The sequence below is a fragment of the Mobula hypostoma genome, chromosome 5, assembly GCF_963921235.1.
Source record: "Mobula hypostoma chromosome 5, sMobHyp1.1, whole genome shotgun sequence".
NCBI lineage: Eukaryota > Metazoa > Chordata > Chondrichthyes > Myliobatiformes > Myliobatidae > Mobula > Mobula hypostoma.
Genome location: NC_086101.1, coordinates 179,096,371 through 179,109,624, shown reverse-complemented (window position 1 = coordinate 179,109,624; position 13,254 = coordinate 179,096,371). Strand labels below are relative to the sequence as shown.

At 42.8% G+C, this 13,254-nt stretch overlaps 1 protein-coding gene across 7 annotated transcripts in view; it reads left to right on the top strand.

Moving 5' to 3' along the window:
- The window catches only part of wdr17 (WD repeat domain 17), a 155,503-nt gene that overhangs the window by 65,017 nt on the left and 77,232 nt on the right, over positions 1–13,254 (top strand). For all 7 annotated transcript variants that reach the window (XM_063049472.1, XM_063049469.1, XM_063049468.1 and 4 more), the window contains 4 exons: positions 108–194; positions 3,447–3,611; positions 4,967–5,169; positions 11,633–11,782. In XM_063049472.1, coding sequence (XP_062905542.1) covers positions 108–194; positions 3,447–3,611; positions 4,967–5,169; positions 11,633–11,782 — 605 coding nt within the window. The remainder of the gene's footprint in view (positions 1–107; positions 195–3,446; positions 3,612–4,966; positions 5,170–11,632; positions 11,783–13,254) is intronic.

Here is a 13,254-nt window from a genome sequence, read left to right as displayed (position 1 = left end):
AAGCAACAGTGATGGGGAGAGACAGGGAGCATCATCCTTTGTTGACTACTGTGGTCTCTGACTATGATACTGCTGTCCAGTTACTGTTGATATGCCATTTATTGCAGCATTATCCGAACAATCGACGGAAAGGTTCTACACAAGTATAAGCATCCAGCTGCTGTTTTTGGCTGTGATTGGAGCCAGAACAATAAGTAAGTCGGCCCTTCCAATGGGACTTCTCGTTCACTTACGGGTTTGAATTGTCAACCATTTATCCCTGTAACACACGAGCCACCTCTTTGGTAGATATGCAGACCTAAAACTCAGAATTCTGTAAATTCACACTAAATGTGCATGAACCATAGAAGTGATATGTTGTTTCTAAATTCAATAGACTCAACTGAGCTTATTAAAACTAAACTTCAGAAGAAGTATGCAGGCCATAACTGTCACTATAGATGTGTGTTTACCACAGACAATCAAGAACAAATTTTTAAAAGTAGGGTCACAGTGGGCATAATGAATTAATGTGCTACCATCATTGATCTGTGGGTAGGGTAATTTAACCACTGAAACTAATGCAACCGGTCCACTGGAAGAAATACTTGTGTACTAGGTGAATGGAGTACTTACTGTTAGTTAGTTCCAGTTCCGGCACTCTGTGTTCAATCTGAGTCAGATATATAATATATTAAGTGAATCACTCCTACTGGGGCATGGGCTGCCAGCAACAGCTCACCAGAGTGCTCTGTCCTGGGCCAGACGTTCAGGTTGTCCTCAGGTGTGGCCCATCTTCTTGGTGTGTCCTTTCTTCCTCTCCCAAAGATGAGGTCTTTGGAGCCCCCGTTGGCAATTCTGGATTTTATACAGGGACGGGGTTGCTAACCCCATGTCCAACCCTTCTCCTTTTGCAGCCGGGCTTGGGATTGTCCATGTCAGAGTGAAACAGAATCTTGACTAGAAGGAATATCCCCTTCACCTCATGAACCTACAATAGATCTTTATGGCCTAAGGCAATCAGAATATAATCTGGCAGCCATAAAATGCAAGCACTGTGGTGTCTCTAATTGGCTGAAAATAAATAATCTTACTCAGACACTAAGAACCAAGTGACTAAAATGAGAAATACTGTCCAGTAGCATTGAGATTGGAAAGTAGGTGCATCATTCAAAAAGATTTGATAGAACTCCATCAGTATTTTATAAGTAGTTCATGTTCAGTATTTGTGAATTAACTTATTCCATTCTCTCATAACAGTGTGTTTTACCACAATGAAAACAGTTACAATGCCCCCAAAAAGCTGTAGTTTCAAAAGAGCGTGAGAGATGGCAGATGTTGTAATTTGGTTCAAAAGAAAAATTGCTTGAAGAATTCAGCTCAGTTATAGTGCCGCATCTTCACCTGAAATGTCGACTATCCCTTTCCCTGCAGAGATGCCCCCGCTGACTTCCTCCAGCAGTCTGACTTCTGCCATTGTTTCAAAGTATGTCCTCACTTTGACAAAATATTCACCACAATGTTTCCTTGGAGTCCTCTACCATAGAGGACTGTGAATGTTTAATCAGTAAGCATTTGCAATGTCATTGCCCAGTGTTTCATAGAGAGCGTTATAGATATGTACAGTGCAGAATTGGGCCCTTCAGCCCATCATATCCATTCCACCCAGTTTACCCGTCTGCACCAGTACATGTAAGTGTGCTGGGGTCATCTACTGTACCTAGTGCTCCCAGTGTGGCCTTGTATATATCAGTGAGACCCAACATAGATTGGGAGACCACTTCCCTGAGCACCTACGCTCATCCACCAGAAAAAATGCTATTTCCCAGTGGTCACCCATTTTAATTCCACTTCCCATTCTCATTCCGACATATCAGTCCATGGCCTGCTTTACTGTCACGCTGAGGCCATGCTCAGGTTAGAGAAGCAACACTTTATGTTCCATCTGGGTAGCCTCCAACCTGACGGCATGTACATCGTTTTCTCGAAGTTTTGATACTACCCCCAACCCCCTCATTCCCCATTCCCATTCCTTCTCTCACCTTATCTCCTTACCTACCCCTCACCTCCCTCTGGTGCTTCTCCCTGTTTCCTTTCTTCCATGGTCTTCTGTCCTCTCCTATCATATTTCCCCTTCTTCAGCCTTGTATCTCTTTCACCAATCAACTTCCCAGTGCTTTACTTCACCCCTCCCCCCTCGCGGTTTCACTGATCACCTTGTGTTTCTTCCTGCCCTCCCCCCACTTTGTTACTCTGACTCCTCATCTTTTTATGAAATGTCGACTGGACTCTTTTTCTGCTTGGCCTGCCGCATTCCTCCAGCACTTTGTGTGTGTTGCTTAGAGCTCCAGTATCTGTAGGTTTCTTCTTGTTTGAGAATGGGTATATTTAAGACAGAGGTTGATAGATTCTTGATTAGTCAGGGCATGAAGGGATACAGGGTGAAGGCAGGAGATTGGGGCTGAGAGGGAAAGTGGATCAGCCATGATGAAACGGCGGAGAAGACTCAATGGGCCAAATGGCCTAAATCTGCTCCAATATTTTATAGTTTTATATAAATATATACTGTATGTAACCCTTGGGTTCGGTCAGCACATGTCCATCTAGGGGAAGACAGCCTCTGGCCCAGCCAAACTGAGAAATCTCGTTTGTGTAGATTCTGTGTGATGTGTTGCCCGGTTACAAATCTGAACCGCAAAGTATCAGACAGTACACCATTTGCAATTCAATGATTGAACTTTATCAATCTTAATCTGACTATAGGGTTAGTAAATAATAAAATGTTCCATTTTTATGAAACTGCCTAATGTGCATATTGGAGCACACGGATTTGTCCATTTGTTTCCTATTGACCTCCTCCAAGCGTCGCTGACCTTCGGACCCTCGCTCCTAGACCACCCCATCTGGTAGTCTACCGACTCTCTCCATTCGCGTCTTTTCTCTTCATCTCTCGCTAACAAAAGACCACGAAAGCCCTGCTCCCAGACAAGAGAGAACAACATCCCTCTCATTGGCTAGCATACATTCCAAAGCCCGGGTTATCTCTAGTCATAACCCAAACATTGCTGCTACAGAGAAACCATTACCTTAGGAGTGGAACATTACAGAGAGGCCATTACATTAGCAATGAAACCTTACAGCGCTTTACATGTATATGTATGATAAAATATTTTTAATTATATAAATAGTGCAAAAAGAGAGCAAAAATAAAACAAAATCAATAGTGATGTCGTGCACATGGGTTTATTTTCCATTCAGAAATTTGAAGGCAGAGCAGCTGTGTCCTTCTAGCTATTCAGTTTAAGTGCTTGCCCAAATGACAGCTGCCTGTTAGGGTAAACAGTGGATGTGGGCATCAGACAAGATGAGAACATGAGGTAGAGACTCAACAACGATATGGAATCAGACAGCAGGCTTAGCATATGGCCTTCACCTCTTATATTCCTAACGTTTTCATTTCCTTCCAGAGATATGATTGCCACTGGCTGCGAGGACAAGAATGTTCGGGTTTACTACTTAGCAACCAGTTCCGACCAACCACTGAAGGTTTTCACAGGACACACTGCTAAAGTATTTCATGTCAGGTGGTCTCCGCTGAGGGAAGGCATCCTCTGCAGTGGCTCCGATGACAGGTACCCTCTGACCCATAGGCAGTGGCAAAATCTTTTATCCCAAAGATTCACTTCACAAAGTAGCTTTGAGAGGTCTCCATTTATGAGGGGCGATTGATAAGTTCGTGGCCTAAGGTAGAAGGAGTCAATTTTAGAAAACCTAGCACATTTATTTTTCCTACATTTACACACTTAGTCCAGCAGTCGTGGAGCATACGGATCCCTTCTTTGTAGAAGTCGGCGTCTTGGACCTCCAGAAGTGGTCCACATCAGGGGTGATTGATAAGTTCGTGGCCTAAGGTAGAAGGAGAAGAGTTATTAACTTCAAACTTTCTGCATTTTCACTGAAAGAGTTGAACTGCACATGCATGTAACGAGAGCTGTATAACTCATCTCTTTCTACCTTCGGCCACAAACTTATCAATCGCCCCTGCTGTGGACCACCTGGAGGTCCAAGACGTTCTCGTTACATGCATGTGCAGTTCACTCTTTGAGTGATAATGCATGAAGTTTGAAGTTAATAGCTCATTGGTTTCTACCCTAGGCCAGGAACTTATCAATCACCTCTCGTATAGTAATTTTATCTTCAAAGGGTGTATCAAACACTGGTTTATTGCTTTCCAGTGTTTGGTTTATGAATTGTTTATTTACTTATTTAGAGATGCATCACAGTACCGGCCCTTCTGTCCCAATGAGTCACGCTGCCCAGCTACCCACATATTTAACACTAGCCTAATCACAGGACAATTTACAATGGTCAATTAACCTACCAACTCGTAGGTGTTCGGGCTGTGTGTAGAAACTGGAGTGCATGGAGGAAACCCACGTGGTCACGGGGAGAACGTACAAACTCCTTACAGACCTTGCCAGAGCTGAACTCCGAACTCCGACACCCTGAGCTGTAATGGCGTCATGCTGACTGCTACGTTACCATGGCACACATCCGATGAAGGAATGAAGAGAAAACTTAAAAACACTTTGCAAAGAAAAAAATGTCAGTGGAGGTTGTTTGATCCCTGCACTTTGCAAATGTAATTTTCTGCTGCCATATTTGGAAAAAAAACCTGGCTATGAAGAGTGGAAGAAAAGGCAGAAAATAGTTGAAGAGCACAACATGTCCTCTTGCATCTTTGAATGGAAAGGCTGTGATCATTGTTCCAAGCAGACCAAACTGAAAATATCAACTGGTCATTTTGTTTCTTCTCCAATTATTTTTATTCAGAGTTTCACTTTTGATAGCTTGATTCAATATCAAGCCAGTCATCTAACAGTATTGAAATACTTTTTGTGATCTATGAGTTTTAGCTGGATTTCTGAGTCTTTGTTTAAATTTAGTGTTTGTTGAAGGCGTTCACAACAGTGTATTTCCTCCACAGTACTGTAAGGATCTGGGACTACACACAGGATGCCTGCATTAATATTCTAAGTGGACATAAAGCACCAGTACGAGGTCTGCTGTGGAACACAGAAATCCCATACCTTCTGATCTCAGGCAGCTGGGACTACACCATCCGTGTCTGGGACACCAGGGATGGAACTTGTCTGGACACTGTGTACGACCATGGTGCAGATGTTTATGGTAACTCAAGTTTATTATCATGTGCATACATACCCCAGTATAAGTGCCATGAATGTTAGCTTTTTGCAGCAAGGCACAGTACATTGTAAACATAAAAAAACATAAACTTAAATTAACATCAATTATACTTCACCTACACCACATTGCAGGCAACTTGGCTGCCGTGGATGAGCTGGGCTCAAGGGTCTGTTTCTGTGCGCTGTGGCTCTGATGCTTCTGTCTGTATTTGCATTTGGTAAGGGGGTGACACGGTAGCCTAGCGGTTAGCATAGCGCTCTACAGCGCCAGAGAACTGAAAGTCAGAGTTCAATTCCCACTGCTGTCAGTAAGGCGTTTGTACATTCTCCCCCATGAGCATGTGAGGAGGAATTTCTTTAGCCAGAGAGCAGAAAAATCTGTGGAATTCTTTGCCACAGGCAGCTGTGGAGGCTAAGTCTTTATGGATATATAAGGCAGAGGTTGATAGATTGTTGACTGGTCAGGGCATGAAGCGATACGGGGAAAAGGCAAGAGATTGGGACTGAGAATCAGCCACGATAAAATAGCGGAGCAGACTCGATGGGCAAATGGGTAATTCTGCCCTTATATCTTATGGTCTTGTGGTCATGTGGGTTTCCTCTGGATCCTCGGGACCAGGATCAGCTATTGGTGATGTTCACAACTGGAAGTTAGCACTGCCTTGCAAGAGCATAATCAATAGCAGAAATTATAGTTGCTGATTTAATGGGTCCTCAAATTTTTGTCTTAATCTTTTTTGCACCGCGGACTGGTTTAATATTGACAATATTCTTGCGGACCGGCCGACCCTCCCGGTGTTCAAGTGGGGTTAAACTCACCTCAACATGTCTTTTACAGTGAGGGTTGCCAACTTTCTCACTCCCAAATAAGGGACAAAAGTAGCAGTCAAATCCCGGGACACTTGTGTTTACCCCAGGAAAGACTACCATGACCATGGAGCCTTGCGTGGGCACCTGTGTGTGCGCGTGCTGATTTTTTTCCCATAAATCGGTTTTGCCTTAATCTTCCCGACTGTATTGCACATACATTATTTCTATTTTATATAGGCTGTGTATTTATCATATCATTCCTGCTTTTACTATATGTTAGTGTTATTTTAGGTTTTATGTGTTATTTGGTATGATTTGGTGGGTTATCTTTTTGGGTCTGGGACGCTCAAAAATTTTTCCCATATAAATTAATGGTAATTGCTTCTTTGCTTTACGCCATTTCCGCGTGAATGATTTCACAGGAACGTTCTACCTTAGCGGGGGAAATACGGGACAACGGCGGTCCTGTATGGGACAAACCGATTTAACCCGATATACGGGATGTCCCGGCAAATATGGGACAGTTGGCAACCCTATGTTCAAATTCAACAGTGCGTGACAAGGAATGAGGAAAGGTGCAGCTGACTCGTATCGTTTCCTCGCGGCCCGGTACCGCATGCTTTGCAGCCCGGTGTTTGGGGACCACTGTCTTAATGGAATGACAAGTAAATTGGGATTGCACATTGCATTGTTGATTTGGCCTTCTTTAAAGCTTCAGCTTTGAGACTGTGGTCCTTGTGGAGTTTATCTCAAAACTGATTTGGACTCATTGCTACTTCTATGGCTCAGTCAGGAGTTTAGGTTTCATTTGTTCTCCATGAGTAATCATCAGACGAAGCTTTGTGGAGTGGGAGTGGGAGGCTGAGACTGTATAAGATTCATTGCACCCTTATCCATGTCATCAGTTGGGTTGTCTTCGTCCACCTTGTGCCAAAGCCCAGCACTGATTTGGCTTGGCACATCCACTGCTGAATTGTTTTAGATTTGACACCTCTGGTGATCTCACCAGCCTCTTCTACTTTGCTGACCAATTACTCATAGTCACCAAAAAACTTTGATGCCTAACTTGCAGTGGCTGCAATCATTTTTGTATTGCTGAGCAATGTTGTATCATGTGATCAATAGCTTCATTTTAAAATGATGCACCCATTCACAATGTAAAACTTATCTTCGTGACCAAGTTCTATGATAATATCTTAAGCTTTCTCACAACATAAAGCAACTCATCCCTCAAGAATTTGATTGCAAACAGCAATGACTACAGTATTCCTAATCATATTATGCCTCTCCAAATGTTCACAAATCCTGCATGTCAGTATCTTCTCCATCAACTTACCATCAAATTCCTGTCACAAAAGGTCTATTGCTTGTAAAATTCCTTTGATATATTTTACTGTTATTTTGTTCAGATCCTTCCTTCATGATTTATTCAAACTCATTATCACAGCTTGTTTGTAGAAGATATTAGTTGTGCATTAGCATAAAGATCTGGCTGTTTGTTCTTTGAATTGTCTCAGTAAATCAAAAGTTGCCAGGGGCCATTTAGAATTCTTCAGTCATAGAAATAATCCAATTGTACATTTGTTTAGTGAGAGCAAATGGATTTTTTAAATGTTTGCAATCTAAAATTCTGGTAAATTATTAATAGCAAACATACATTCACCTATCAAAAATGGTATGGAGCAGAGTTTACTGACTATTGAGTGGGTTAAATAACAATATGTTTCTTTTCCTTAAATGATTCTGGCTATTATCTCATGAAGACATCAGCTCCTTAATAGGAACTGTTGGTGTACACTTAGAAGTTGCTGTGCTGCAGGAGAGTTATGGGTGAAATGTTTGTTGAAAGCTGGGAATAGTAATTGTTATTTTGGAACATAGAATAGTACAGCACAGAAACAAGCCCTTTGGCCCACAAGGTTGTGAACCAGCTAAAAAGTAAATCAAAAACTGATCTATCCTACCTACACAATGTCCATATTTCTCCATCTGGGAAAAAGATACTCACTGTTTACTCTCTCTATGCCTCTCATAATTTTATAAACATCTGTCAGATCCCCCCTCAGCCTCCACTGCTCCAAAGAAAGCAACTGAGATAGAGTGAAAACTTTCTTTTACATGCCATCCACACAGATCATTTCAAAGCAGGTAGTACAAAGGGAAAGGTAATAATAGAATGCAGAATATATCAATATACAAAAAATGCTGGAGGAACCCAGCAGGTCAGATAGCATCCATGGAGAGGAATAAACACTCGATGTCTCGGACCATGACCCTTCATCAGGGCTCAGCCTGTCTGTGAAAAGTATAGTGTTACAGTTACAGGGAAACTGCAATGCTGGCAGCCACTAAGGTGCAAGTCTTTGGAACGTTCTTCCTGAAGAGGTAGATCAATACTTGATAAGCAAGGGAGTGAAAAGATCACGGGGAGTTGTGGTTACCGTTAAATCAGCCACAATCTAATGAATTGACAAAACAAGTTTGAGGAGTGAATGGCCTACTCCTGCTCCTAATCTATACACTTCCAGCGGAGGTAGTGGATGCAGGTTTAATTTCAACATTTAAGAGAAGTTTGGATAAGTACTGTACAGGGACAAAATGTAGAGCTGATGGGACAAGGCAGAATAACAGTTCACTAGGGACTAGATGGGCCAAAGGGCCTGTTTCTGTGCTGTAGTGCTCTATGACTTTATGACTCTATTCTTTCATGGGTCATTATGCATGAACAATTGGCTTATTCCCAGAGAATAAATGATAGATTACTTTAATAATTAAGTAGTAGTCACTCATTATTAGTCTACTGTGATGTTCTCCAATCAGGAGTAGGTGGACTTAGATCTCTGTTCAACTCTGCAATAAGACAAGGGTTTAGGTCAGAAACCATGTTGTTCATAACAGAAGCTTCCTAAACTGTGAGAATACCCTGGAACAAAACTGACACAAACCAATCCCGTAATTACAAAAATGCTCAAAAGTACTCAACGGGTCAGGAATCATTGAGTTAGGTGTTTCAGCTTGAAGGCCTTTCTTCATAAAGTCACACAGTTGGAAACACGCCCTTCAACTCACCAAACCCCTGCTGACAACCAAGAACCCATTTACATGAATCCAACACTGCCAATTACATTTCAATCCCTCTGTAGAAACATAGAAAACTTACAGCACAATGCAGGCCCCTCGGCCCACAATGCTGTGCCGAACAAGTACTTACTTTAGAAATTACCTCTATTTTTCTATGTACCTATCCAAGAACCTCTTAAAAGACCCCACTGAATCTCCCTCCATCACCGTCGCCGGCCGCCCATTCCACGCACTCATCACTCTGTGTAAAAAATAAATAAATAAATAGAAGTACAAACTGTAAATAAATTTACCCCTGACATCTCCTCTGTACCTACTTCCAAGCACCTTAAAACTGTGTCCTCTCATGTTAGCCATTTCAGCCCTGGGAAAAAGCCTCTGACTATCCACACAATCAATGCCTCTCATCATCTTATACACCTCTAACAGGTCACCTCTCATCCTACGTCGCTCCAAGGAGAGAAGGTCAAGTTCACTCAACCTATTCTCATAAGACATGCTCCCCAATATAGGCAACATCCTTGTAAATTTCTTCTGCACCCTTTCTATAGTTTCCACATCCTTCCTGTAGTGAGGTGACCAGAACTGAGCACAGTACTCCAAATAGGGTCATATATAGCTGTAACATTACCTCTCGGCTCTTGAACTCAATCCCACGGTTGATGAAGGCCAATACGCCGTATGCCTTCTTAACCACAGAGTCTACCTACGCAGCAGCTTTGAGTGTCCTATGGACTCGGACCCCAAGATCCCTCTGATCCTCCACACTGCGAAGAGTCTTACCATTAATGCTATATTCTGCCATCATATTTGGCCTACCAAAATGAACCACCTCACACTTATCTGGGTTGAACTCCATCTGCCACTTCTCAGCCCAGTTTTGCATCCCAGCGATGTCCCACTGTAACCGCTGACAGCCCTCCACACTATCCACAACACCCCCAACCTTTGTGTCATCAGCAAATTTACTAACCCATCCCTCCACTTCCTCATCCAGGTCAATTATAATAATCACGAAGAAAAGGGGTCCCAGAACAGAACCCTGAGGCACACCACTGGTCACCAACCTCCATGCAGAATATGACCCGTCTACAACCACTTTTTGCCTTCTGTGGGCAAGCCAATTCTGGATCCACAAAGCAGGATCCCCTTGGATCCCATGCCTCCTTACTTTCTCAATAAGCCTTGCATGGGGTACCTTATCAAATGCCTTGCTGAAATCCATATACACTACATCTACTGCTCTACCTTCATCAATGTGTTTAGTCGCATCCTCAAATTCAATCAGGCTCGTAAGGCACGACCTGCCTTTGACAAAACCATGCTGACTATTCCTAATCATATTATGCCTCTCCAAATGTTCATATATCCTGCCTGTCAGCATCTTCTCCATCAACTTACCAACGACTGAAGTAAGACTCACTGGTCTATCATTTCCTGGTATCTCTAACCCCTTTCTTAAATAATGGAGCAACATCTGCAACCCTCCAATCCTCCAGAAGCTCTCCCACCCACATTGATGATACACAGATCATTGCCACAGGCTCAGCAATCTCCTCCCTCACCTCCTACGGTAGCCTGGGGTACATCTCATCCAGTCCCGGAGACTTATCCAACTTGATGCTCTCCAAAAGCTCCAGCACATCCACTTCCTTAATGACTATATGCTCAAGTTTTTCAGTCCGCTGTAAGTCATCCCTATAATCTCCAAGGTCCTTTTCCATAGTGAATACTGAAGTTAAGTATTCCCATAAATGCGTTCAATTTATGTGTTCACATAAATTCTCTCCAGATTATACCCTTCACCTATACACTAGGAACAATTAACCTACTAACCGACATATCCTTGGGAAGTGGGAAGGACATGGAGAACCTGGGTGAAATCCATGTGATCACAGAGAGAACATGGAAAACACAGCCGACACAGTACTGGAGGTCAACACCTAGCATGGGTTGCTGGAGCCCAGTAATCCATCATCCCTTCTCTGGGCATAAGCCAGTTGTTAATGCATAATAACATACAACAGCAGTTCTACCAGATGGGCCACTGTACTGCCTTAGTTGTGACCCTTCTGAATGTTCTGGTTTTAATAGTTAGATTTTCTATGTCTGCAGTTCTTCATTCTATGAATCCGGCATCTAACTTGTTTGCAACAATATTCCTTTAGTCCATTCTCCTCTCCTATGAAATTCCTTCCTCTCCAGCACTTTACCTTTCCTACCTACCTGGCTTCACCTATCACCTATCAGGGGAAGCTATCCTCCTCCTTCTGCCCCATTTTTATTCTGGTATCATCACCTTTCCTTTCCAGTCCTGAAGGAGGGTCTTAGTCCAAAACATTGACTCTTTGTTCATTTCCATAGATGCTGCCTGTCCTCCTGAGTTCCTCCAGCATTTTGTGTGCGTTACTTTGGACTTCCAGCATCTGCAGAATCTCTCATGTTTCAAATGCACTTTACCATATTATTATGTAATTGCATAATTAGCTTTTAATTCTTACCTTGCCGATTTGAACATGTGCTGGAAGTAATGTGAACCTAATTCCCTCACCTAGGCCTGACCTGTCATCCCAACAGGCCCTTCACCATGGCATCTTGTTCTCGAGACTCCACCGTGAGGCTGTGGTCATTAACACCTCTCATCTCTCCTCTCCAAATCAACATTCTGGCCGAACAGCAGTGGGAGGATATAATCGGGAATACAGGTAAGTGTCTCATCTGGTTACCAGCTTCCAATATACCAAACAACAAACAACAATCTCCCCCTCCCCCTCCAACTTTCAAATTCCTTACTCACTCTTCCTTCAGTTAGTCCTGATGAAGGGTCTCGGCCTGAAACGTCGACTGCACCTCTTCCTAGAGATGCTGCCTGGCCTGCTGCATTCACCAGCAACTTTGATGTGTGTTGCTTGAATTTCCAGCATCTGCATAATTCCTGTTGTACAAGGTGTTGCTAGCTGGGTTTCAGGTGTAGGTGGAGTTTCAGCAACAAAAGATGCAGTCGTGATTCTGAAATGGGTAAAAACTGATAAGGAGGAAAAAGCAACTGACAGTCAGAGTGCTTATCCTGTATCAGACAGGATTCATCCCAGGTTGCTATTTGGAGATCTAGTTCGTACCTCATCAACTGCATTTCCCATAGTGATCCTCTCCAGTTCTGTCAGGTTAGTTGGACATAATATTCCTTTAATAATCCATACTACTTCAAAGTAAATTTATTATCAGAGTACATATATTGTATGTTACTATGTACTACCTTGAGATTCACTTCTTGTTTACATTTATAAGAAAAAGTAATATGATAGAATTTTATTGAAAGCTATACACAAAGAAAGACTGACAAGCAATCGATGTGCAAAAGAAGACAAGCTGTGCAAATAAAATTAATACTGAGAGAAGCAAGATAGCATTGTAGTTAGTGTAATGCGTCAGGTTCTGCAGCAATTTGGAAGGAGTTTGTACATCCTCCCCATGACCACGTGGATTTCCCTCGGGTTCTCCGATTTCCTCCCACATTCCAAAGATGTATGGGTTAAGAGGTTAACTGGGCATATGGGTGTAATTGTGAGGCATGGGCTCATTGGGACTGGAAGGGCCTGTTACCATGCTGGATCTCTATGTAAGTAAAGAAGTCACCATGAATTGTAAAGAATCATTGAAAGGGCAGTTCGGAGTACGTGTGAATGAAGTTATCCGCGCTGGACCAGAACCCTGATGGTTGTAGGGTAATAACTGTTCCTGAACCTGGTGGTGTGGAACTGAAGGCTTCTGTACTCCTGCCCAAAGGTAGTAGCAAGAACAGGTCATGGCCTGCATGGTGGGAATCTTTGATGGATGCAGCAGCGTTCCATGTAAATACTCAGAAGAATCTAAATCAGAATCATGCTGTGAAATTTGTTGTTTTGGGACAGCAGTACAGGGAGATACACAGGGCTTTGCCTGTGAAGGGATGAGCTGTATCCTTGTCCGAGTGACTGCTAATTCTATTCCAGACAATCATTCCTAAAACTTTCCACACCACTGTAAGTTAAGGGAGGCCTTGCCCAGATTCTACCAGTCCATTAGAAATTCAGAGATGGCACCTGGAGACTGAAAGTTTCAATTGATAACCCCTTGCTTTAAAAGAGTGTGCAGGTGTAAACGTACAGAACAGTCAGTTTAACCTCTGTGATGACAA